Source organism: Halichoerus grypus, chromosome 5 (genome assembly GCF_964656455.1).
Source record: "Halichoerus grypus chromosome 5, mHalGry1.hap1.1, whole genome shotgun sequence".
NCBI classification, from domain to species: domain Eukaryota; kingdom Metazoa; phylum Chordata; class Mammalia; order Carnivora; family Phocidae; genus Halichoerus; species Halichoerus grypus.
Window position 1 is genome coordinate 169,983,621 of NC_135716.1, and position 27,032 is coordinate 170,010,652.

The 27,032-nt window shown below is 46.2% G+C and overlaps 1 protein-coding gene across 10 annotated transcripts; it reads left to right on the forward strand.

Moving 5' to 3' along the window:
• Positions 1-5,583: 5,583 nt before the first annotated feature.
• Positions 5,584-25,712, forward strand: CNR2 (cannabinoid receptor 2). 10 transcript variants are annotated; one of them, XM_036088966.2, is made up of 5 exons: positions 5,584-5,749; positions 14,410-14,608; positions 14,951-15,070; positions 15,287-15,502; positions 21,832-25,712. In XM_036088966.2, exon 5 carries the CDS (start codon positions 21,877-21,879, stop codon positions 22,957-22,959), a length of 1,083 nt encoding a protein of 360 aa, XP_035944859.2. In that variant the 5' UTR covers positions 5,584-5,749; positions 14,410-14,608; positions 14,951-15,070; positions 15,287-15,502; positions 21,832-21,876; the 3' UTR covers positions 22,960-25,712. The 10 variants fall into 10 exon arrangements, with proteins under 10 accessions (XP_035944859.2, XP_077929769.1, XP_035944864.2 ...); XM_078073643.1 differs by having other exon boundaries at positions 15,358-15,502; XM_036088971.2 differs by lacking the exon at positions 14,951-15,070.
• The last annotated feature ends 1,320 nt before the right edge of the window (positions 25,713-27,032 follow it).

Below are 27,032 nucleotides of genomic sequence, written 5' to 3' on the forward strand. Positions count from 1 at the left end.
CTAAAGTCCAGTTCTGTTGATCACCGCTGTAAGGTGTCTCTTCAACTGTCCTCTCTCCTCTGTCCCCAGGGCCCCCCTGGGCATGCTGAGTCCCTCAACACCCCTGGCCTGGATGCATGGCAGCTTCGAAAGAAACACAGTTAAGAGTTAGCGATGGCCACCTCCTCCCCTGTGGCAGGTTCTGGGGGCATTTTTGTCTTCTTCCTTATATTTTTCTAAATTTCAAAAAATGTCTGCCTTGAAAATTATTACTTGTTCTGGGGGACCCTTGGGCGAGTTTACTGTCTGAAGCAGGCCCCGTTGCACTCTGGGCAAGGCCCCTCTCCTGATCAATTTTACTGATGTACTGAGTGTCTTTTGTCTCCTTTCCTCCCTCCCCTGCCACAGGTAACCCCTCTGCGTTACCTCCTGGGTCCCTAAGTCTCCTTGACTTTAATGTATCCTTGTAAACTATGCTGCACTGCTTTGTAGGAGCAGGTGTTTTCTAATCTACAAAAATAGTCGTGCCCTACCTGTCTTACTCTGTGTCTTCTCTTTTGTAACTGGACACCTCTGTGGACATTGTCGGTTACTGTTTACTTTCATAATCAGGAAAAAAAAAAAACCCTCACAACTAACCAAGGTCGAGTCTGAGGGATGTCAGGGGGAGCTGTGAAGGGATGTGAAGTCACATGTTTCCTTCTTCTGAAACACAAAGGCAACGCCTTGGAAAAGAGGAGGTACCCCTGGGGAGGGGAGGTATGTGTATTCATCTAGAAGTTTCCAGCTATCCTCGCTGGGAGGGGCAGGAGGGGGAGCAAATGGGCCCCACAGGAAACGCCAGAGCCGGCAGGGCCCACAGGACAGATCCAGCCCCACGGACGGACGTGTGCTGTTTGCTCCTCACCGTGTTCGATTACAAAATCAAGGAATTCCACTTCTTTTGAGAAATCCTATAGTCTGGCCACTGCGCTCTGAAGTTACAACCAGCTCTCCACCTGCCCTTGCACCAAGCTGCGTTTGCGATACTGGCCTTAAATTTTATCAGATCCTTAAACCTCTTTAAGGGTTTAAACCCTGACCCCCTGGACACCTTAAGAATTACATCCCAAGGATGACAAAACCTGGCCTGCGGACTACTGTGACCCCTCTTACGCCACTGCAGACCTCATTAGTTGATTAATTGATCAGACACATTTTCCTACTGAGCTTGTACTCAGCTTCAGAATCCTTCTCAACACTATGGTTGGGTAACAACCACCAACGTACCAGACTTGGCGCTGAAGCTAAAATCTATCTGTCGTTCCTGGAAACCCAATCATTTCATCTTTTAGAGGAGACTAAGACCCAGAGAGGGAGAAGGACTTGTCCAAGGTCTGCAGAGCTTGAGGACAGCATTGCCTAAGGATTAACATGATGCTCACCAAGTCCTCCAACTTGCCTCCCAAATAAAACTTGAGTGACCTCATCAAAGTCTACTTGGTCACAATATTTTATTGAGCACGTACTAGGCGCCAGGCACCACAGCCAATTGCAAAGGATACAGCAGTGACTACGATAGGGAGACCTGTGCTGTGATGGGGTGGACAGCCATGTGAGAGGGAAGGACAAGAATTATAGTGTAAGAAGTGCTCATGACAGTGGGGCTTAACCTTGCCTGGGTAGTCAGGGAGGGCTTCCCAGGGGAGGCAATGGCATTGCAGTTGACATCTGAATGATGGAGGGAAGCAATTTCTAGTCGAGAGAACAGCAAAAGGCCCTGAGGATGGAGAAAGTGGGGCATCTTTAAGAAACTGAAATAAGGCCCCAGACCCCAGTGGCTCAAATATAGAAGGGAGAGGGGAAAGGACCTAACCCCCTACCCCAAATCCCTACCCCTGCCCCTGTTGAGCACCTCTTCATATATTTAACATGTAGAAATCATCTCATAATATCCAAGCTTTTGCTCTTTTCTCTTAATATTATATTGTGAGCATTTTCCAAAGTGATTGTGATTTTTTTAAAAACAATTTCTGATAGCTGCATTACATTTCAGCACATGACGTACCATAATTTATTAAATAATTCTTCTATTATGGGATGCTTAGAATGGCTCCTGGTTCTCACTACCATAAATAATACCAATGTAACCATCTTTGATCATATGATTAATTTCTTAAAATAGATTTCTATAAGTTAATTACTATTTCAAATGCTATGAGCATGTTTAAGATTCATGAGAGCAACGACAGCTTTGTGCGGGGCTATCTCACATAATACCTGCAATCACCCTTTGAAGATTCCCAGGTGAGGAAGGTAAGGCTTGGAGGGGCACATGACCCAGGTGTCACATAGGTGACAAGGAGCTGATTAAGAAATGTGGACTGTGAGGCCCATCTGGACCTGTCAAATCAGCATCTCTGTACTTTGAGCTCTTGAAGCCCTCCTGCTGATTCCGATGAAGTTAAAGTTTGAGAAACATCGGGCGCCTGGGTGCCTCAGTTGGTTAAGCGTCTGACTTTGGCTCAGGTCATGATCTTGGGGTCCTGGGATCGAGCTTCTTCGCGCTCCGGGCTCAGCAGGAAGTCTGCTTGTCCCTCTCCCTCTACCCTTCCCCCCACTCATGCTCATGCTCTCATTCTCTCTTTCTCTTTCTCAAATAAGTAAAAATCTTTAGAAGAATAAAAATTAAATTAAAAAAATAAAGTCTGAGAAACATCCACCATCTTCAAGCTCCTTGTTTCCAGTTGAAGAAATTAAGACCAGAAAAAGAAAGTGCTTTGACGCACATAACATAGGTTCTCCCCGGGCCAGCAATGAAACCTAGGTCTAGACCAGTTCCAGAGGCTGCACTCAAACCACCAGCCCTCACTGTAAAACCTGGTGTCGGCTTACTTTCAGGTCACGCTCCCACTAAGTGTACAAGCATGTCTGTCTCAGCACATGCTTGCCGACGGTGCTATTGGTTTGGGTTTTTTTCTTAGCTTGATAAGTGAATCACCACGTTTTAAACATGCCTTATGCAACCACCTAAAAGAGTACCTGTAGTAGAACTTTGTAAAGATACACAATCCTTTTCCATATACACATCACCACCAGCATTTGCTTTTAGTAAATTAAAATAGCTGGACATCGGGTTTTTTAAAAGTTAAAAGGAGTAACAGTTTGGTCAAAACTTATCCCATGGGCGCCTGGGTGGCTCAGTTGGTTAAGCAACTTCCTTCGGCTCAGGTCATGATCCTGGAGTCCCTGGATCGAGTCCCGCATCGGGCTCCCTGCTTGGCAGGGAGTCTGCTTCTCCCTCTGACCCTCCCCCCTCTCATGTGCTCTCTCTCATTCTCTCTCAAATAAATAAATAAAATCTTTAAAAAAAAAAAAAAACTTATCCCACATGCTTGCAAGTGCACATTGTTTTCATGTTCCTAGGTTAATTCAGGCACCAACATGCATATGGGAAACTGAGTCATCTGAAGGGGTCAGATGGCCCAGATGTTAACAAAGGCTGCTTCCCCGGGGCCTGCTGGGAGAGACGCTACCCTGAATGTTCCTCCCTCCCTCAGGAGCTAAATATAGCACAGCCTGAGGCCCAGCATGGGATAGATGCATCCAGTAGATGGCGGAGTCTCACAGGGCATGGGCTGGTGAAGCTGGCTGTCCACACTGGAAAAACCAGCTTGAGAAAATCAGCTCCTGGGCCCCCTGTGCAGATGCACCTAGCCCTCTCTGGGGAAAAAGAGAACAGACTTCCTGTGCGGGTCCCATCAGCCCTGCCCAGGGTACTCCGGGGAACCTGGAGATCCTGGACCCACCACGTAAGAAGGGCCCTGACCCACCGGCCGGGCTACCCAAGGTGTGTCCAAGGACCAACAACATCCCCTGGGAACTTGTTAGGAATGCAGATTCTCAGGCCTCCCGGAGCTGACTCCAGCCAGGAACCTAGGGTGGGAGAGGCAGCAATCTGTGTGTTAATGAGCCCTCTGGGTGATTCCAATGCATGCAGAAGTTATAGAAACACCAGTTAACTCCAACTTCCTCATTTTAGGAATGGGGAAATACAGGTGAGACAAAGGAAGTGACGTCACAGCCGGACAGGAGCCCAGACCCCACTAGAACCCAGATTCCTGGTGTTTGTTCCCCCTTAGTCTTAAAGTAGCTTCTTTGTTCTCTTCATTCATTCGTTCATTCGAGCATCATTCATGCATTCAGCCCGCGGCCGGCTGTGGTGGGGCCTCGGCATCCAGCACTGTGGACACTGAGCCTGCGCACACTCTTGCATGTTTTCTAGCATTCTCCGCCGCCACTCCCTGGATGTCAGTAGAACCGTCCCAGCGGTGCCGCTCTGGATGGTGCCGGACGTCGCCTCTGTGTAAGTTTGCCAGAGAAAATACAGAATGCCCAGTTAAATTTCAATTTCAGACAAACAACAAATAATTTTTAGTTTGGGTATGTCCGATATTGTCATCCTATATTGTTACTTGCTGAATCTGGCAGCTCTGCCTCAGGGGCAAAATCTCCCTTCCTGAGAACCACTGGCCCAGGTCCATCCCTTGGGGTCTGGGATAGGGGGGCAGTAAGTAAAAAGATCTGACGAAATAATCAAATGCCATTCACCAGGGAGGGCAGGAACCTTATCATACTCATCTCTGTACCCCTAGGAAGAAGTAGATTTTCATTTTACCTATCTGATAAACCATAAAACAGACTCTTAACTATAGAGGACATACTGAGGGCTGCTGGAGGGGAGGTGGGCAGGAGGATGGGTTAAATGGGGGATGGGCAGCAAGGAGGGCACTTGTAGTGATGAGCACTGGGTGTTGTATGTAAGTGAGGGATCGCTAAATCCTACACCTGAAACTAATATTACACTGTATGTTAACTAACCGGAATTTAAATAAAAACTTGAAAATATTTATTCTATCTGATAACAGGTCTGAAAACACTTTTATGTGGACCAGGTACCTGTGTATTTACTAAGCCCAGGACTGGGCATGAGGGACAAGATCCCTGCCTTCAGGGAGCCCGTGGTCTGGCAAATATAAATGAAAAGTGGGGTTGGTTTTGACCCACATAGCATTTTTAAAAGATTTGACTTTGTGGTCAACATTCTAAAATTGGAAGCCATTACATAAAAGTCGGGATTTCTATTCTCTCTTGGAAAATGGGGCACATGTTCCAAATGCTTGGAAGCTGGCACTTGGGTCTGCATTCCCATGCAGCAAGTCCTGGCTGTCCTTGAGAGACCCCCACCACGCTCTGTTGCACCATACCAGCACCCTTCACCCATCTCTGTTATCTGGCGGGCGCCTCTAGGCATTGGATTTCAAAGCTCTGATCTGATAGGCAAGAGGGATTGGAATGGAATGTCCTTCCAGGTGGTCTGCGTAAGGCTGATGCAGTACCTCCATTTTGCAGATGAAGAAACTAAGGTTTAGGAAGATGAAATGAATTGCTCAAGGTCACAACAGCTCCGCTGGAGTAGAACCCAAGTCCCTTGACTCCAGGGCCTATACCTATGCCCCACCCTGGCCAGAGTTCCTTGTGAGAAATAGCTCAATTACAGGGACAAGAAGCCTGTGGCACTGGGGACCCAAAGGGGAAGTGGTGACAGGGACGGAAGGCCAGACCTCCTCATGCTCACTCATCTGTGAGAAAGAGTAAAAGCGAGAGAAAGCTGACTTGGGGTGGCTGTTGAACAGGAGCTCTGACCGGGACCCAGGGCCAGCTCCTAGACACACAACCACCAGGACTCCTCAGCGCCCGGCAGGGTCAGGGAGCTCAGCCACAGACCACCGTGAGTAGCTTTCTGTTGTTGCTTTATTTGGGGCCTCTTCCTCATTTCAGAAAACCTGTGTTGTATGAAACCTGTGTTCCTACTTTACCCCTTCCCCCCCCCCGGGATGTAAGAAGCTGGGGGGCCTGTCTGGGACCAGGAAAGTGATACCATATGAGGAGGACTCCTAAGGTGTGTGAGGACAACTCACAGGACGGCTCGGGGTTGGTGCGGTCCTCACCCTCGGGCAGGACCCCGAATCAGCACTCATAGAAGGAGGTAGTCACTGACATGCAGACAGCCTGATGGGGGCGGCTCCGTGTTAGCGCCACACTAGACCCAGGAGGCCAGGGCTCCGCTCCATGGAGGTTCTGCTCAGCAAGCCAGTAATGTTTACGAGTGTGCCCCGCACCAGCACCCAGGTGACTCTCAGCACTGGTAACCCCATGGCCTCAAGAAAATCAGTCCCCCTCTTTCCCATTCAGCTCCCTCTTCTGAGAACCTTGGGCCCGAGACCAGCACTCATGGGCCTGTGGTGAGGGCTGGCTGGATGATGCTGGTGCCAGATGGGTTCCCGGGCTCGGCAAGTGGCTACGGTGGAGATTCTGATCCTCACACCGTCTGCCGCTGCTGGCGAGTAGAGATAAGGATGACGAGGCTGCAAGCTGTTTTTCCCTCGAATGGGTGGCAGGTAGACACCTTGAGGACACAAAGGCCAGGACTGAGGCAGAGGAGGGGCTCGAGAGGAATTTGGGTAGGCCTTGGGAGGCAGTGCCCCAACGACCCTGGCCCCAGCATTAATTTCTACCAGTGAACCACATTTTGGTGGGTTAAGACCAGATGGTTAAGGTGGACAAAATGGTAGCACGGCTCAGCTGAGCAGAGCCCTCCAGTGGGTCTCTTCTCTTCCCTCCTCATCTCGTTGCACCTGTTACTCTTACCCTGTGCTCTCAGATGTACACAGAATGTTCTTTCGTTCATTCTTATTACAGCACCTTCAATGGGACTCAGAGTTCTCACCCTACTGGGCTGGTCAAAAATGGAGTCTCAGTGTGTAGTGAGCTTCTCTCACTTTCCAGCATTGCACATCGAATCCTAGGGTCTCATACAGAGCACAGAAAAAGGGAGGGCACCTGGCCTTCATGCCACCCTGGCTCCCCCTGTAAGGGATGCCCATTGTCCAAAGGGATTTGACCCGAAGTCCAGCCCTGTCCACTTCCCTAATGTGCCTAGAGTCCAGATTCTTTGCCAAGATTTGAAATCACTGTGCCTTGGGTTTAAGCTCAAGATTGGGTTACCAGCCGGTAACTTCACCCAGAGGCCCCACCACCTCCTCAAGGCAGCAGAGCCCAGGATGTCAAAACTCAAGGGACCCGTGACCCTGGGACCCTCTCTCCTGCATCCTTGGCTTTGGATCACTCTTCTCCCCAGCCACCTGGGATTCTGGCTTTAACCTTCTCACTGAACTCAGGTTTCCACAAAGAACCGAAAAAAAGGGCTGTCTTCAGATAGCTTCTGCTTTCAACCCCTGCAAAATGTCCCTGGGCCAGGAGACACCAAGGCTGCCCTTGGAAGGGAGACAGGCAGCCGTATCTTACAGAGACGAAAATCAAGGCTCAGAGGCATGGTGACTCATTCAAGGTCGCCCGGCCAAGGAAGAGTGCATCCAGTGTCAAGTCCAGCTCTGTGGACTCCAAAACTTGTGCTATTGATCATGGGATCCTGTGGAAAACCCAAGTCCCCCTCACCAAGGCGTCAGGTGCCCTTGGATGAGCCACATCACCTTTTTTTTTTTTTAGATTTTATTTATTTATTTGAGAGAGAGAGAGAGCACAAGCAATGTGAGGGGCAGAGGGAGAAGCAGACTCCCCGCTGAGCAGGGAGCCCGATGCGGGACTCGATCCCAGGACTCCGGGATCATGACCTGAGCCGAAGGCAGGCGCTGAACCGACTGAGCCACCCAGGCATCCCTCACATCTAACCCGTAGTTTCTCCAACTCCAAAAATGAAGCAAAACATGACCAACCTGCCTCAAAGGGAAGCTCATTTATTTTAAGTTCACATTTACGGCGCATTCACTACGTGCTGGAGCTCAGTTAGAACTGCTGCCTTGTCCAGTGCTCTCAACAGCCCTGAGAGAGACACACTGTCACTACCCACATCTGAGAGGTGAGAAAATGAAGCTCACGCAGGATTAAGACCTTGCCCAAGGTCACATAGCTGGTGGTAAATGGCAAAGCCAAGAGTCAAACCCGGGGCTGTCTGAATGCAGAACTGGCTCTACTGCAGTGAGAACCAGCTAGGGACACGGGCGTGGAGAGCTCCTCGAAAGGGCTGTGGTGCAATGCATGCTCCAGGAACCATCAGCCCTCTTCCAGCTGAGCTCAGGAAAGAATTTAAGACCATTATTCCCTCTTCCCTCCATCTCCTCTGGAGAGATAGGGTCCACAGAGCATGGGGTGTATCCTGCCCCACCCCCAGGCAGTGAAGACCCCAAATGCCAAGGAAAGAAAAGGACAGATCAATGGGGTAGACCAGAAGGGGAGGATCCCCCCGTCTCATTAAAGCCAAGTGTGGGAAAGGAGGCTCCATCCAAATCGGGAGAGTGTTGGTAAGACCTCTGGGCAGAAATGAGTTGGTTTGGGCGTCCTGTGGGCTTTGCTGCCTCTCTTCTCCTCCCCTACCTGCTCCTACTCTTACAGGTGAGGCCTCCAATCTTCTGCTCACACAGTGAATCAGAGGCAGCCCCTCCCACCACAGCTCCCCCTCCCCTCTGCCCTTCTCTCCCTGGGGGGTTGGGTCCACCCCAAAGTTCCTCTGAGAACTACAGCTGCATTCACGGTGTTGCCTCTGCTAGACAGTGAATCCGTCCTCTGTGTGTCTCCGTGGATCTGTCTGGGTCCTGGGGGGATCTGACAGAGCTGAAAGCAGGAGATGGGAGCCTGCTGAGAACCGGGAGGGGGTGCAAGGTGTTTCATGGACCTTCTCCAAGACTTCACATGAGTCCTATCTTAATAGTACCCACTTGGCAGATGAGATCACCAAGGCTCAGTCACAGCAGGTAAATGGCAGAGACAAGCCTCAAGCCCAGGTCTGTGTTTTCACTACTTTCCACCAGCTTTGCCCAACAGGGAGGGAGGTGTTCCATAAGGTTCACACCATTAGAAGGTCATGGAGCTTGGTTCCATTTTTTTGAAAATTAGTGAATAATTATTTTGCTACTTAAAAGATATTTTTCTCAGTGTGAGAGCTTCTTAGGATAAACAGAAGAATCAAAAGCAGAAGTTAGTGGTGATCAAACAAATGACAATCTAATTTCTCCCAACCAGGATGTTTATCATTTGGCCACTGCAGCGGCTTGGCTGATACATGGTTTTACGTTGGTCTTATTCTTCATCGTTTATTATTTAATTTATACCCTTAATGAACCAGTGATTAAAGTCAGGATGCAAAAGGAACTCTGATGTCAGAAACACAAGGAAATAAGGAGAAGGAAGCTGATACCTCCCCTGCAAATTTCCCTCAAGATTCATAAATCGTGTTTATCTGATCACATTTCTTACATAGCTTATCAGGGAAATTCTTGCACTTCCCAAAACTTCAAACAGTGTTAAAAAGAGAAAATAATATGTGCTCTTTCATCACCCGTGTCAGACATATAGGTGATCTACACCTGCAGGGCTCATGCAGAGAGATGCTTGCCCACAGGGACCTGAGATGTATTTTCTCTTGCATAAGACAAACATTAAGATTCTTCTAAAAAGGTACATATCGGCTTTCTAAGCATCAAATGCCAGAATTTAAACCCTCCGGTCCTGAAAGTGATTTCCCTTCTCTTGTTACATCTCAGCCTATTTTAATGTCCATTTGGTCCCCCAATAAAACATCACTTCAAAATGTGTTCACCAACCATGCATTCCCTTCTGTCATTTATGTAAAGTAGATCAAGCACAGGTGCCACTTGGAAAGTGAGGAGAAGTTAGAATTTATCTTCACATATCATGCATATATTTTAAATGGTTTAAAATAAATGTGAGGGAAATTTTTGAACTGATACGCTTATTGAAAATAGTACATTTGACTTAAAATTGCTTCCTTCTTCACAGGCCATACAAAATCATGAAATGGCTCAACTAATTCCGCTTGGGGTTTCTAACATGATATATTACTGTGAAGCAGTTCCTGAGTCAGAAGAGACTGGAGACATTCCAGTCCGACCCCATCATTATATTTTATTTTACTCTTTCGTTTTGGGCATGATCCTCAGAGAGCCCAGCACATAGACAATAAACATAATGGTTAACATTTATTGAGGGTAGATTAAGTGTCAGCCAGGCACTGTGCTACTCATCTGCTACATGCCACCTTCCCCATTTACTCCTCACAATGGTGGAGGTACTTTCATTATACCCATTTTACAGATGAGGACGCTGAGGCTCAGGGAGGTGTGGCAATTGCCCAAGAGACCACGGATGCAGTAAGAGACAGAATCAGAACTCACAACTGTGACTTGAGGCTGCCTCTTAAACCTGTCTGTACATGCCTCTTTTTTTTTTTTTTTAGATTTTATTTATTTGAGAGAGAGAATGAGCAAGGGAGGGGTTGGGGGAGAGGTAGAAGCAGACTCTATGCTGAACGCAGAGCCCAACACCAGATTTGATCCCAGGACTCCGAGATCACGACCTGAGCCGAAGTCAGACACTTAACCGACTGAGCCACCCAGGCTCCCCTTCTTATTCTCAGGCGCCCCTTCTTATTCTCAGTTGATCCTTATCTGTTTACTACCTCTCTTTACGGAAGCAGGAGATGGAAATCCAGGTCTCCTTGCAAGTTAGTGTACCAAGGGAATCAGTACACTGGGTCGGATCCCAAATTCCAGGCCAGAAATGGTAACATGCTTTCCTCTTCACTGCCCCGGGCCCCAAAGCAAACAGATGCACAAGTGCACATTAATTTACTCTATCACAAAGGGGTAGGGGGAGTGTGCATGAGCATCACCTCCCCAGATGTCTGGCCCATCTCTGGCTTCTCCTCATCTTTCCATGGCCTGACTGCCCACACCAGGTTTAATTCATTCATCAGCCTGCATCCAGCTGTCCCTGTGACCTCTAGCTGCGAATTTGGGGTGACGTGCCTTCTCTGAACCTGTTTGCTCAAGAAATGCTATCTGCCTCAGATAATAGTCACGAGCCCTCCCCCACTGTGCACACTGTCGAATATGATATGGGCATTATTAGTTCATTCTCTAAAAGGGAAGTTGCTGGAGTATAAGGTAGCTGAAAAAAGGAAGAAGATACTTGAAAAGACTCAACAAAACTGCCCTGTGGGGAGATTTCCGATTAGTTAGTTGATTACCAAGAATTAAAGAATGTAAAACAACAGGAAAGGAATGAACAAGAGTGCTGGTTCCCGGGGCCCCCAGCAAGTTTCTTAAATCTTTGGACTGCAATTTCCTCATCTGTAAAATACAGAAAATAATAATGCCAGCTTTGCAGGGTTGTTTTGAGGTTTAAATGAGATAATGTGTGGAGAGCGCTAGTCCAATGTCAAGCCTCATCATCATTATCCTCCGATCGTCTTTTCAGATAGCAGTGCTGGGGAGAGGGAGAGAAAGTGACTTCTCCATAGAACCAAAGGGTGCCAGAACCAGGCTCAAACCCTGAGCATCCAGTTCCTAACTTGGGACCCTTTTCTTTCCACCACATCACACACAAACACACTACAGTTCACCCGGGCACCCACACTACTGCTTAATTATTTTACATCATTATTTAATCAGCACATCAAGAATTCGGGTAGTAATAATTTCCCCAGTCACAGATGAAGAAACTGAGGCTCAGAGAGTTTGAGTAACTTGCCCCCACGTCACACAGCCCACCCAAGGCGGGGCTGGGATGTGAAGCCAGCGAGGTTTCATTCCAAAGCCTTGGCCCTTAACCTTTGCTACAGTGGAAAGAGGCCTCAGGCGCCATTTGGCTTAATTCCTCCCAGGAGGGAGGCTGGAGATGATACAGACAGATGAGGAAGAAAGGTCCAGGGAGAATGAATGTCCAGACAGCAGGCGGTGGCCCCAAAGACTCCTGGGTGGGAGTGATGAATGGTGAGTGGACAGCAGACTTGGGATGGAATCTTCCAGCCCCACAGGAGAGATTCATGAGGAGTGAGTTTCTTTGCCAACCACTAGACGTTTGAGAACGGCCTTAATGATGATCCTTTGTAGGGGCACCTGGGTGGCTCAGTCATTAAGCATCTGCCTTCGGCTCAGGTCATAATCCCAGAGTCCTGGGATTGAGACCCATGTCGGGCTCCCTGCTCAGTGGGAAGCCTGCTTCTCCCTCTCCCACTCCCCCTGCTTGTGTTCCCTCTCTCACTGTGTCTCTATCAAATAAATAAATAAAATCTAAAAAAAAAAAAAAAAAAAAGATGATCCTTTGTGCCAATTCTATAAATTACAAATTCTTTCCTTAAAGGACTGGAGGTGGCCTATATTATGAATTAGGGCAATAGAAATAAAAGCAAAGCATTAGAAACCACTAAAAAAAAAAGAAGAAGAAATGAATCAGGAACCAAGCTTAGTTCTGAGCTTCCTGGCAGCTGACGGAAAAGAAAACACAAAGTCTCTCTGAAGAAGCCTGCTTTTTTCCCAAAGGACATTTGTTCATTCATTCATTCATTTATTCATTTATTCAATAAGTTGATTTTAAAATATCTAAGAGCCTACTTTATGCTAGGCCCTGTACTCAAATGCTGGAAATCCCAGGAAAAATGTATTAAAGAAATTGGTCTTGGGCGCCTGGATGGCTCAGATGGTTAAGCGTCTGCCTTCGGCTCAGGTCATGACCCCAGGGTCCTGGGATTGAGTCCGGCATCCAGCTCCCTGTTCAGCGGGGAGCCTGCTTCTCCCTCTGCCTCTCTCTCTCTCTCTGTCTCTTATGAATAAATAAAATCTTTAAAAAAAAATTGGTCTTGGGGGCACCTGGGTAGCTCAGTCAGTTAAGAGTCTGCCTTTGGCTCAGGTCATGATCTCAGGGTCCTGGGATCGAGCCCCGCATCAGGCTCCCTGCTCAGCAGGGAGTCTGCTTCTCCCATTCCCTCTGCTGCTCCCCCTGCTTGTGTGTACTCTCGCTCTCTGTCAAATGAATACATTTTTAAAAAATCTTAGGAAGGAAGGAAGGAGAAAGAAAGAAAAGAAAGAAAGAGAAGAAAGAAAGAAAAAAGAAAGAAAGAAAGGAAGGAAGGAAGAAAAGAGAGAGAGAGAAAGAAAGAAAGAAGAAAGAAAGAAAGAAAGAAAGAAAGAAAGAAAGAAAGAAAGAAGAAAGCAAGAAAGCAAGAAAGAAAGAAAGAGAAAGAAAGAAAGAAAGAAAGAAGAAAAAGAAAGAAAGAAAGAAAGAAGAAAGAAAGAAAGAAAGAAGAAAGAAAGAAAGAAAGAAAAAGAAAGAAAGAAAGAAAGAAAGAAAGAAAGAAAGAAAGAAAGAAAGAAAGAAAGAAGAAAGAAAGAAAGAAAGAAAGAAAGAAAGAAAGAAAGAAAAGAAAAAAATCAGTCTGGGCGGCCCTTTGCATCTCTCCCCAGGACAATTTCCATATTTTGCCTCGCATCAATAAACTTCTCCTGAGACTTATACCACAGGAGAGATTTTAGGTTCCTCCACCCACATGCTGTCCCCCCTCCCCTTGGATGACCACCATAGTTGTCTATTTACAAGGTCAAGAGTACAAGGTCAAGAGCCTGGACAGTTGCCAATCTTTCAGTTCACTTTCTGCTTTAGACCTGCTGTTCGTGGTTCCCACCTCTTTCCAGACATCTGGTTCCCTGGGTAAGCAGTGTTATGGTGAGAAGCTCATGGTGAGGCTCAGGATGAGAGGGACTGGGACCAATTGGCAATGTCTGTCATGGCTTGGGAACAGGGAGTGGTGGCTCAGAGGCCATCTAATTGTCTCACTTCTTGGTGCTGACTTCCACCTCCGTAAGGGCTGCTTAGCTTAGCTTGGAACCCCTCATTAAAAGAACTTTGTTTCAGTGTGAGGGGGACTAGAATACAAAGATGTCATCACTCTCTGACCCAGATTCTACTCTCAAAACTAGAAGCTCACAGTCCAGGAAGCAAGATGAGACAAATATTATTGATACAAAGAATAGAAGGTACGGGCACCCGGATGGCTCAGTCATTAAGCATCTGCCTTCGGCTCAGGTCATGATCCCAGAGTCCTGGGATCGAGCCCCACATCGGGATCCCTGCTCAGTGGGGAGCCTGCTTCTCCCTCTCCCACTCCCCCTGCTTGTGTTCCCTCTCTTGCTGTGTCCCTCTCTGTCAAGTACATAAATAAAATCTTAAAAAAAACACACACACAAAGAATAGAAGGTTGACGGTGATCCATGCAGCAGGACTCAATGAGTTTCATCCACCTGGATGGGTTGGGGGAAATCAGAGAAGGCTTCCTGGAGAAGGTGGTCTTAATATAGGACCTGAAAAAAAATAGATAAGATTTGGGCAAAGGACAATAGCCTATAGCCCAAAACTCCAGAGAATTTCCTTGCAACTTGCAGAAGAAATGTGGAAGGAAGCCCCCATGATTCCCTTCCTACAGCTGGACACAGCACCAAGAGCCCAGCCTGCTGGGAAGCAGGTCAAGAAGGTCATGCAGGTTAAACAGGTTTTTATTTTTATTTATTTTTTTTACAGTTTTGTTTATTTAAGTAATCTCTACACCTGATGTGGGGCTCAAACTCACCACCCCGAGATCAAGAGTCACCGCTGCTCCAACTGAGCCAGCCAGGCGCCTCCAAACAGGTTTTTGTGTTTGTGATGGCTTGGCCTTCATGGTGGTAAAATGTCAGGCGCCCACTACGGCATTCATTTTCACTTCACACTTTCAGTTCAGGTAGGAAAACCCCCCAGGGGCAACCTCCTACGCCCTCCCACCCCCCACGCCCTCACCTGAAGGTTCCCTTCCCACACCCTCAGCCTAAGTCAGGCTGCAGGCTGCAGGGCACCCGCCGAGCACGGATAGACATGCTGTCTGAGCAGAGCATGTCAGGTATTTCTGGGGCTTTGGCATTGTTCTTAGGTGGGGATGGCACTTGGTTGGTGGGTCGGTTCTCTTTTAATCGTCCTTTTGTACTGAGCCAGGTCACAAAAAGGTTTTGTGTGCCTTGGTGCTTCCTACTACTTGGAACTCCCCTGACACAGGGATAAAAAATATGAACCCTCTCCCCTGACAAAGGCGCAGACGTAAAGTCTTTTGCACACCTGGGAAGGATGGAGACCCCATCACAGCTGACCCAGTGAAAAAGCCCTGGGAGAGGCCATCCGCCAATTGGTTTCTCCAAGGAGAATGGGACAGGTATTGTCCTTGTCATTTGGTATGTGAGAAAAGGGGCTCAGAAAGTTGAAGGGACTTGCCCAGAGTCACATGACCAGCCATGGCAGGGGGTGGAACTAAGTGCTCCTGCAGAGTCTCCCTCCGTGCTGGCTACTCAGATGCGTCCTTGCCCTGGACGGAGGCCCATCTGAGGAGCCAGATACTCTGATTCCAGAAGGTATTTCTATCTGCCCACAGGGAAACCAGGCAGGGAGCTGGGTTTCCTGGTGCTCTGTGCATCCTGTTGCTGTCGGATGTTGTCTCGTTAGGCCCTCCATCCAAAGGCCTGCATTTCCTGCCCTTACCTAATTTGGACACCACCACAAGTCGGTGGCCACACCAGACCTGGGTGAAGCTCAACATGCCAGCAGCCACCACGCTAGCATCCCTCTTCTAGGCTGGACTCTGCATTGGGTAAGCCATTCCCGGATGGGAGGGGGCTGTTTTCTAAGGGAATTATGGAGAGAGGGGGAGTTTGGCTGGGGCAGCTGGGTGCAGGGAGGAAGCTTCCAGAAGTGGCAGGGTGGGGACATGGGAACTGAGAAAGCCTTGCACTGTCTGTCACTCATTCGTGACCAGGGCTGAGAACTAAACTGGCACTGTTTCCTGTCTCAGCTCAGGTGTGACTTTGGCAACACTCAGCCATTGCTCTCTGTCTCAGGCCAATGCCCCTTCTCAGCTTCTGTGGGCAGGGTCACCTCTGCGCCTACAGAGCAAGGGTCTCGTCTTCTGATTTGGGGGATGTGAACTCTAGTTCCAGCTCCCCTGCTGTTTTGTTGGGTGACGTCAGGAGACTACATCCCCACCCCTGGACTGTTTTCTCGATGCTAAAATGATGGAGCTGAATTAGATGAGAGGTTTTCGATCTGCTCCTCAGACTGCCTGGAAGAGAGGGCATGGGTGATATGAACGCAGATTTTACCTGACTTAGGAATAGGGGTTCCATCGATTGTAAAAATTGTTCTGCTCTCTTAAAATTTTTAAAAACAGGGGCGCCTGGGTGGCTCAGGTGGTTAAGCGTCTGCCTTCGGTCAGGTCATGATCCCAGGGTCCTGGGATCGAGCCCCACATTGGGCTCCCTGCTCAGTGGGGAGTCTGCTTCTCCTTCTCCCTCTGCCATTCCCCCTGCTTGTGTGCTTGCTCTCTTGATCTCTCTCTCTCTCACTCTCTGTCAAATAAATAAATAAAATCTTTTTAAAAAATTTTAAATATACTGGATTATAATAAGGACTGCCATTTATCGAGCTCTTGGGATATGCCAGGCATATTACTCTTAATAACCTCACACAGTAGGTGAATTATCCCCATTTGAAGATGCTCATAATAATAATAACAAGCACGTCCAGGTATTACATTAATTTACTTAAATCCTTACGAAACCCATCTTACAGATGAGAAATGGGAAACCCGAGGCATTTGGTATCTTGAACAAGGCCACCAGGTTGGAATTTCAAGCTACAGGATGTGCTGCCCTCCCCCTTACACTCTTACTTGGGGTCCACTCCATTTGAGGCAGCCCCTTTCCATCCAAATGGGGTTCAGTCATTAGGGAGTTTTTGAGCACCTACTATGTGTAGGCATTGCGCAAGGCACTGAAGACCCAGGAATAATGAAGGCCCAGTCTCTGACCTTGACAAGCTGTGGGGCCTTTGCCAAGTGGTTTAACGTCTCCGAGCCTGCTTTATCTGTGAAATAACAATACCCATAATTTTTATTTTATTTTATTTTATTTTATTTTTTAGATTTTATTTATTTAGAGAGAGAGAGAGAGAGCACAGCCAGGGGTGGGGAGGGGTGGAGAGAGAGAATCTCAAGTAGATTCTGCACTGAGCATGAAGTCTGCCCTGGAGCTAGAACCCAGGATCCCGAGATCATGACCTGAGCTGAAGTCAAGAATCCGCTGCTTAACCAACTGAACCGCACAGGCGCCCCTTATTTTATTAAGTGAGCTCTACACCCAGTGTGGGGTTGGAACTTTCAACCCTGAGATCAAGAGTCACATGCTGTATTGACTGAGCCAGCCAGGCGCCCCAATACCCGTAATTTTTATATTATAAAGTTGTATAGATTACATTAGATTGTGGCTGTGGACATTATTTTGTAGAATTTAAAGTCCATACAAATGTTGGTTAGTTCCATTATTAATCTGGTTGGAGAAAAGCCTAGTGCGGAACTGGTTACAAACTAAGCACGGTAGGGCGGGGAGCTTCCTGAGTGACGGGGCATCGAGAAGGCTTCATGGTCTGAAAGATGAGTCCAGACGGAAGTTCAAGAAGGAAGGTCTGCTAGAGGAAAGAAGCCTGGGGTGAAGGTGTGAGCAAAAGGGCAAGAAAGTAGAACTATCTGGGAAATGGCGGAGCATCCGGTGGAGCAGGGGAGCTGGGCGGGGCTTCCGGCCGCGGCAACTGAGCCGCATGCCCCGCCCTGGCTGGCCACGCCCAGTACACCACGTTGGCGTGGGCCGCCGCTGACCCTGGAAGACACGATGGGAGACACCTGCCATTTACAATTTCCTAGTTGCCACATTATAAATAAATAAATAAATAAATAGGAATAAGAGAATGAAATGAACACTCTTGTAGCCGTCTCTTCGGTCACACGTGTCAGGGTCCCTCGGGAGCACATTCCCAGGAGTGGAGCTGATGCATCCAAGGGCGGAGGCACGTGGACCACACCAGATTTTGCTGAACTGCTCTCCAGAGTGGTTATGCCAACTTAGCCCCTCCCCGGGCAGTGCCGAAAGTCCTCGTTGGTCCGCGCCTTCTCCAACACTCTATCATCAGGTTGAGTTTTTTTTACCAATCTGATGGGAATGAAACTTGCATTTCTGTGGTTGCTACTGAGGTTAGACATCTTTTCAAAGGATCATCGACCATTTCTTTTTCATGCCGTTATTATTCTGTGTGGGTTCTCTTTTTTTCTTCAGAAATCTAATGGAGGTTTGCCTGTTTCATTATTTTTTCAAAAAACTGGCTTCAGTCTTTCCAGTTTTTTCTAGTCTCCATTGCTTTCCTATGTCATTAATTTCTGGTCTTATTATTTCTGTCTTCTTCCTTCTTTGTGTTTACACTGTTGTTCTTTTTCTAATTTTATGATGTTTAGCACATTCGTCTTTTTTCTTTTCTAATATGAGCACAAAGGGCTATACATTTCCTTTTCGGTGCTGCTCAGATATATCCCACAGATTTTAATGTTACAATTCTAAGTATTTCCTAATTCCCTTAAGGATTCTTTGACCCAAGAATTATTCAGGAGTGTGTTTTTAAAGCTTTGTACTTATGAAGTTTGTTATATTATTTAAGTTCTTGATATTTTTAACAAATTTGCACTGTGGTCAGAGAACATGGTTTGTATGTTACAGATTATTTTAAATTTATTGAAATCTACTTTTCACCCAAGACTTAGTCAGTTTTGATAAATATCCACATTTGGTTGAAAACAGTGTGTATTCTCCAATTATTGGGTGCTGAGTTCCATATATGACTATTTAATCCAGGTTGTTAATTGCATGTTCAGATCTTATACACTCTATTAATTAGTATGTTGTCTGCCTAATCTATCAGCTTCTGAGAAAAAAATGCTAGAATCAGTCACTATTCAATTTCATTTCACTTCAAGTCCAAAATTCTTTATTGAGTACCTATTATGTATCAGATACTATTCTAAGACCTTATATCAGAGGACAAAATAGTTCCTTGACCTCATGGAACTTAAATTCTAGTAGAATATACAGACAACCAACAATAAAACATAATAAATAGGTAAGTTACATAGGGTAAAGTATATGTCAGGAGGTAATAAGTGTTATGGGGGGAAAAACATAGAGCAGAGTGAGGGAGACCAGAAGAGCGGGAGGATGGGGTGAGTTACTGTATTAGAGTGGTAGGAAAGATGTCATTGAAAAAGTAAAACTTGAGCCAAGACTTGGAAAAGGTGAGAGCCTGAGTCAAGCATATATCTAGGAAAAGAGTGCTCAGGCAGAGGGAACAGCCAGTGCAAAGGCCCTGTGGCAGGGGGTTGGACCCATCAGGCAGCCAATGTGGCTAAAGCTGGCTGACCAAGGAAAGCATGATATTAAGGAGATCAGAGAGGTGATAGGGCCAGAACACATAAAGCCTTCTAGGCCACTCTAAGTACCTTGTTTGGCTTTTACACTGAATGAAATGGGCCCTACACACGGTTTCGGACAGAGGAGTAGCATGATGTGACGTATTTTAAAGGAATCAGTCTAGCTGTTGTGTTGAAATTAGACTAAAGATGGGTCTGGTTAAAAGCAGGGAGCCCAGTTAGTAAACTATCAAAGTCAACCAGGTAAGAGATGATGCTTGATTTTTAAAAGCCTGAGGTAGTCTAAATAAAGCTTCATCTCCATCTCTTTCTTGGCTTATGTTACTGTTTACTGTCATTCACAATTTCACTTCCATTTTGTTTTTATACCCTCTGAAAGAGTCATTAGCATTATTATTATTGCTTTATATAGACATCTGTTTTTACTTACTCATACATTTAGAAACTTATTTGTTCACAATTCCTTCTTGCCTTTCTGTTCTTCCCTCTATGAAGAATTTCCTTCTGCTGATGGCATACCCTTTAGATGTTCCTTCAGTAAGGGTCTGTTCGTCGACAACTCTACCTGTATTTCTTTAGTTTGAGTTATAGTTTAGTTCCACTCCACCACCCCCCCCCGCCCCGCCTTTCTTCTGGCTTCTGTTGTTGATGTTGGAAAATGTGGTTTTAAGTTTCATTATGATTCATTTGCTGGTATTGTGTCCTTTCCCTCTGATTGCTTTTAATTTTTTTCTCTTTGTCTTTCGTGTTCTGAAGTTTTATTATGATATATGTGAGTGTGGAATTAGTTTGTTTTTAAAATTCTGCTCGTAGGGGCGCCTGGGTGGCTCAGTTGGTTAAGTGTCTGCCTTCGACTCAGGTCATGATCCTGGGGTCATGGGATCAAGCCCTGTGTCAAGCTCCTTGCTCAGCAGGGAGCCTGTTTCTCCCTCTCTCTCTGCCCCTCTCCTCTGCTTATGTTCTCTCGCTTTCAAGTAAATAAATAAAATCTTTTAAAAAAAATAAAATAAAATAAAATTCTGCTTGTAGTTCACTGTGATTTCTGAATCTAAGGAGAATTCTGGACGATTCTCCACTCTCAGCAACCCCCTCTATGGCCTCCCCAATGCCCACCCCCACTTCTATTTTTCCCTTCTAAAACTCCAGTTAGATATATTTTAGGACATTTCATTCAATCCTTTTTTTTTTTTAATATTTTATTTATTTATTTGAGAGAGAGAGAATGAGAGAGAGCACATGAGAGGGGGGAGGGTCAGAGGGAGAAGCAGACTCCCTGCCGAGCAGGGAGCCCGATGCGGGGCTCGATCCAGGGACTCCAGGGACTCCAGGATCATGACCTGAGCTGAAGGCAGTCGCTTAACCAACTGAGCCACCCAGGCGCCCCTTTTCATTCAATCCTTAACCTCTCTTTTATCTGTCCCATCTCTTTGTCTTTTTGTGCTGCATTTTAAGAAATCTCTTCAGACCTACCTTCTGGATCAATGCTTTCCAACTAATCTGTCCTGTTCTTTCACCTACATTTAAGGGTTCTTTTTTCAAAGACTTTATTTTTCACTTCTAGAAATTCTACTTGATTCTTTTTCAAATCTGCCTAGACAGTCTCCCATTATGTACTCATGGTTTTGATTCCTTATTGTTTAATTATATTAAACATATTCCCAAGAATGACATGAAGTCCTTGAAAGTCTCATTCTACTGTCTGACATTTCTGTGAACTCTTGTTCACATGTCCTTTTTTTTTTTAAGATATTATTTATTTATTTGAGAGAGAGAATGAGATAGAGAGAGCATGAGGGGGGGAGGGTCAGAGGGAGAAGCAGACTCCCCGCTGAGCAGGGACCCCGATGCAGGACTCGATCCGGGGACTCCAGGATCATGACCTGAGCCGAAGGCAGTCGCTTAACCAACTGAGCCACCCAGGCACCCTTGTTCACATGTCCTTATACATTTTGTTATTTGCATTGAGAGCTCAAATTTCATGGGCCGCTTCATGTGGGAAACTTGTGTGACCTGGCTAGAAAGTATATTCCTCTGGAGAAATTTCAAGTTTGCGCTCTAATAGTATCTAATGATGTCCCATACAATATTTGGGTGCTCTGGTTTGGTGTTTCTCAATATTTAGAACATACTTATTAAAAAAAAAAAGATTAGTTATCTGACATTCAGATTTATCTGGATTCTTATATTTTATCTGTCAAGGCTGCTGGTGTGAAGCCAAAGTCTTGTCTTTGTTGTTAAAACTTCAGCATCTTACTTATCAAGATGGGCACACAAAACAAAACAGAACAGAATACCAATGGAAAAATCCCCTCCATCTCATCATTCTGGCTTCCATTTTTTTCTTGGTTTTGATTTCCTCTTGGTTTTTGGCCCTTGGGATTTCTCTTACTTTCAAAGGGAAGTCTCAGGATTGGTCTTTTTGGAAACAAAAGACTAAAAACCGCACAGGCCACTTCTGCTTCTTGAATTCCCACACACCTCTCCTAAGGCAACCAGAAAGATCTAGTGACCCAGTAGAATGGAAAGAGGGCAAAATATAAAGGAAACAAAATATAAATTGCTATTTCAGCATATGATTCATCTACACAGGTAAAGGGTTTGTCTAGAGCTATTGATTGTGTGAAGTCATTATTGCGCTAATTGAAAAAGACTCCTTTCTTCTCATTGTACTACAGCAAAGGCTTCTTGGCAAGCCCAACAGGAGCCAAGGGACCCACCCCATGGAGAGACACTGGGTGATGGAGGCAGCCAATGGCTGTAAGGATGGCTTGGATTTCAACCCCATGAAAGAGTACATGGTCCTGAACAATTCCCAAAGGATAGCTATTGCCGTGCTGTGTACCTCCTTTGCCCTGCTAAGTGCCCTGGAGAATCTGGCTGTGCTCTACCTGATCCTGTTCTCCCACCGGCTCCGCAGGAAGCCCTCATACCTGTTCATTAGCAGCTTGGCTGTGGCTGACTTCCTGGCCAGTGTGATCTTTGCTTGCAACTTTGTGAATTTCCACGTCTTCCATGGCATGGATTCCAAGGCTGTCTTCCTGCTGAAGATTGGCAGTGTGACCATGACCTTCACAGCCTCTGTAGGCAGTCTACTGCTGACCGCCATTGACCGCTACCTCTGTCTGTGCTACCCACCTACATACAAAGCCCTACTCACCCGGGGGAGGGCACTGGCAACTCTGGGGATCATGTGGGTCCTCTCAGCATTGGTCTCCTACCTGCCCCTTATGGGATGGACTTGCTGTCCTAGTCCCTGCTCTGAGCTTTTCCCCCTGATCCCCAATGACTATCTCCTGGGCTGGCTCCTGTTCATTGCCTTCCTCTTCTCTGGCATCATCTACACTTATGGGCATGTCCTCTGGAAGGCCCATCAGCATGTAGCCAGCTTGGCTGAACACCAGGACAGGCAGGTGCCAGGAATGGCACGAATGAGGCTTGATGTGAGGTTGGCCAAGACCCTGGGGGTGGTGCTGGCTGTGCTTTTCATATGCTGGCTCCCGGTACTGGCCCTCATGGTCTACAGCCTGACCACCACCCTAAGCGACCAGGTCAAGAAGGTCTTCGCCTTCTTCTCCTTGCTCTGCCTTGTCAACTCCATGGTCAACCCCATCATCTATGCCCTGCGGAGTGGGGAGATCCGCTCCTCTGCCCATCACTGGCTGGCCCACTGGAGGAAACATCTGAGAAGACTCGGACTTGAAGGAAACAAAGAAGTCCCAAGGTCCTCAGTCACTGAGACAGAGGCTGATGTGAAAATCACCCCATGGCCAGATTCCAGAGGACTAAACTTTTCTGAATGCTGATGAGTCCTCTTTCACAGTTTTAAACAAACTGAGTCAGAATCATTTCGCTCCCTGGAGGAGAGAGAGCAGTCTTGATCCTATTGTCTTATTTGAGCCAGGCCCCAGGGCTTGGACACTTACCCCTTTTCGCTGATGACTGATGGCAATGACCCTGGCAGGTAGCCTGGCCATGCCTATTTGCACACAGACTGTTGGATAGCTAGGCCCTGTGAGGAGTGGTGCTCAAGCGAGAGGCTTGAGCAGGCTCAGTGCACGTTTGGGTTAGGAGAACCTCCCCAACAAGATGGCTTAGTGCTTGCATCCTCCAGAGACCACAGGAGCCAGATGGAGCCTTCAGGCTCAGCAATGAGGGACTCAGAGGAAATCTGAGATGAATGGATTATTTTCCTGGCATCTCAAGATGTCAGATGGGATGGCTGGCCAACCCCGTTCTTGCTTGATTGTTGGGATCTCCTTGGCTCTAAGACAATGAAAGACCCCATTTTCTGGTCACCTTTTCCTACTGAGGATCAAAAACTTTGATACAATAAGGATCAAGGATGTTGATCCACCTCTTTCACAGTTAATTGACAAGCCTCTAGTTCAGGGAATCTTGTTATTAGGGCAATGGCCCCACTTGACATCCTGATAATCTCCATTCACAGCCGTGGTGACCTCCTAGGTCCCTGGGGAATACAGGGGAGGCTGGGACTGGTTGAGACACAGAATTTTCAGAGAATTTTGTGGACCCTCTGAAGTCCTTCCACTGGAAGCAGGCAATGGGCCAGTCTAACTCCAAGAAAAAGGAAGACATTCACTAAGATTTCATAAACCCCCAAATTGTTCCCAGTTGCCCCTCAGTTCAGCTCCTTTGTCTCCTCCACACCCATATAACAAAAAATAAACAGAGCAAGTGGGAGGAGGGGGAAATTCCCTTACTATGTGCCAGGCATGGGACTGACATCCCACAGTCCATTATCTCCAGCAAGAACATAGCCCCATGCTTTTGAAGATTCCAGGACATCCATATTTCACTTATCAGGGAAGGTAGGTTCCTACCAAAGCAGCTTACTTAAAACAATAGGCTAGAGAAATTGTTGGTACGGAGGATAACAGGAATTCTAATGAAATTTGTGGGACCGTAGACAGAATAAAAGGAAAGATATTGATTAAACATGAATATTAAAAATATTCACTTACTATTTACAAGACAAGGTGTCCACTATTTATTCACTAATGCACCCCTCTCACAAATACGTGCCAGGCTTTGTGCTAGGTCCTGGTTGTGCAGCCATAAACGAGACTCTGCCCCTGTCTAATGGGGCTTACATTCTACATTCAGGTGGGAAGACAGCCACTAAAGAAGATAATTTCTGGTGGTACAATGAAGGAAATCATCAAGGTCATGTGATAGGGATTCACTGAGGCAACTTTAGGTAGGGTAGACCTACTATGTGCTCTGGTCGTAAATGCCACAGCTGGCTTTTATAGAATCTTTACAATGTGCCACACACTGGGATAAGTGCTTTCAAATGAAATATTTTACTTAGTCTCCACAATAATCTGACTACAAGGGTCCTGGTACCCTCGTTTTATGGATAAGGAAACATTTAAGAGGCAAAATCACTTGTCTGAGATCACACTGCTGATATGTACCCAAAGCTGGGGTTTCCACAGCCTGCCGCCTTTACCATTAACCTCCTGGCCTAGTTCAGCCAAATGCTGCTTGATTAGGAATAATACTTGATTTCTATAACATCAGATTGCTGCAATCTTAACTCACCATTATTTCTCAACCTACTTCATTTTATGTCCTGCTCAGTTGGTGGAACATGCCACTCTTGATCTCAGGGTTGTGAGTTCAAGCCCCATGTTGGGTGGAGAGATTACTTAAAAATAGAAATCTTTAAAAAAACATTTTTTCCACCAAATGGCCTAAAACAACAGAAACTTATTCTTTCATGGAAGCTTCTGGAAGCTAGAAGTCCAAAATCAAGGCATCACCAGGGGCATGCTCCCTGCAAAGGTTCAAGGAGAGTATCCTTCTTTGCTTCTTCCAACTTTTGGTAGCTCCTGAAGTTCTTTGGCTTGTGGCAAGATAACTCCAATCTCTACCTCCATCTTCATAGGACACTCCTCTCCCCACCTTATCTCTTGGTGTCCTTTTTTAAGGATGTCAATCATTGGATTAAGGCACATTCTAATCCAGTATGACCTCATCCTAATTTAACAAATTACATCTATAAAGACTATTTCCAAATAAGGAAACATTCACTGGTTCTGAGTGTACATGAAATTTGGGGGGGACATTATTCAACTCAGTACAGCCCCCCAAGGACAAAGTCAACTACTCAATTACAGCCCATATCATGGACTGTGTTAAGTGGCAGTCACTTGCTAGTCTTTCCCCATGAGATGAGCTCCACGTTCATCTCTTGGTCCCCAGTGCTCCCTGACAATCCAGCATAGAGCCTTTTTTTTCTTCAAAATTTTTATTTAAATTCTAGTTAGTTAGCAGATAGTGTAATATTGTTTTCAGGAGTAGAATTTAGTGATTCATCACTTACATGTAACACCCAGTGTTCAACATGACAAGCGCCCTCCTTAATACCCATCACCCATTTAGCCCATCCCCCACCCACATCCCTCCATCAGCCCTCAGTTTGTTCTCTTTTGTTAAGAGTCTCTTATGGTTTGCTTCCCTCTCACTTTTTTTCCCTTCCCATATGTTCATCTGTTTTGTTTCCTAAATTCCACATATGAGTGAAATCATACCGTATTTGTCTTTCTCTGACTGAATTATTTTGCTTAGCATAATACACCCTAGCTCCATCCATGTCATTGCAAATGGCAAAATTTCATTCTTTTTGATGATTGAGTAATATTTCATTATATATATCCCACATCTTTATCCATTCATCAGTCGATGGACACTTGGGCTTTTTCCATAATTTGGCTATTGTTGATAATAGCATAGAGTCTTTTTTTAATATTTTATTTATTTTTGCGAGAGAGAGAGAGGGAGCATGAGCAGGGGAGAGAGGGGTGGGGAGGGGCAAAGGGAGAGGCAGACTCCCCACTGAGCAGGGAGCCCGATGCAGGACTCAATCCCAGGACTCTGGGATCATGACCTGAGCCCAAGGCAGACGCTTAACTGACTGAGCCACCCAGGTGCCCAACAGCATAGAGTCTTAAGAGAGCGGGTCAATATCTGTGGAATCAAACTGCTCCCGAAAAGCATTTTGGAATATCAAAATTTATTTTCATCCAGATACCTATATTTTTGTAAGGCAAAGACATGGCATGAGTTTTTAAGGTAAATTTGTGATTCCTTAAAGTTTGGGCATACCCTTCTTTATTCATTGGTGGGGTCTTTTTTTCCTTTTCTCAAAGAAAATGCCCAAGTGCCTGGCATATATCCATACTCAGTAAATATTTAATGTTTAATGAATAAAACTAGAGTTTAAAAATCATTGAATTAAATGCACTTCCACACTTCCTCCATTTCTCTTTTCACATTCACACTCCATTCCTGCTCTAAATAGAGAACTAGTTTATGGAGGAGAGCAAGCAGAGAAAGGGGACCCTGGATGTGACAGAGAGCTGCCCTCATTGTTCAGATGAGGGAACGGACCCAGACAGTGGACAAGACTTGCCCAAGAAGCCCCAACAAGGTGGTATCCAGTGCTAGACATGCGTGTTTCCCAATTTCCAGCTTTGTCCACTCTGTTGTCATGTCTCTCATCTGTCCCTGCAGATTTACATGTTGGTTATGAGGATAAGGAGAAGTGAAGGTCACGGTGTCCCATTTTATCTTCCCCATGATGAGTTCTCTAACATCAAAGACCATTAGTCAGCCTGATCGCTAGAAGGTGTGTGCAAACAAAATGGGTTTTGTTTTGTTTTGTTTTGTTGAGGTATCCCTGCTCACTGCTCTGGGCACTATTTCAACATAATCTTGGGGAGAAAGAAACACCGAAAATAAAATAGCTGTTCGATCAGCAACAGCTACTGTGTTTCCTTATCACTCCTAAAATGAGGAAGTGCTTGGTTCTGTCAACACAGGGCCCAACACCTCCGAGGGTGCAAGAGGG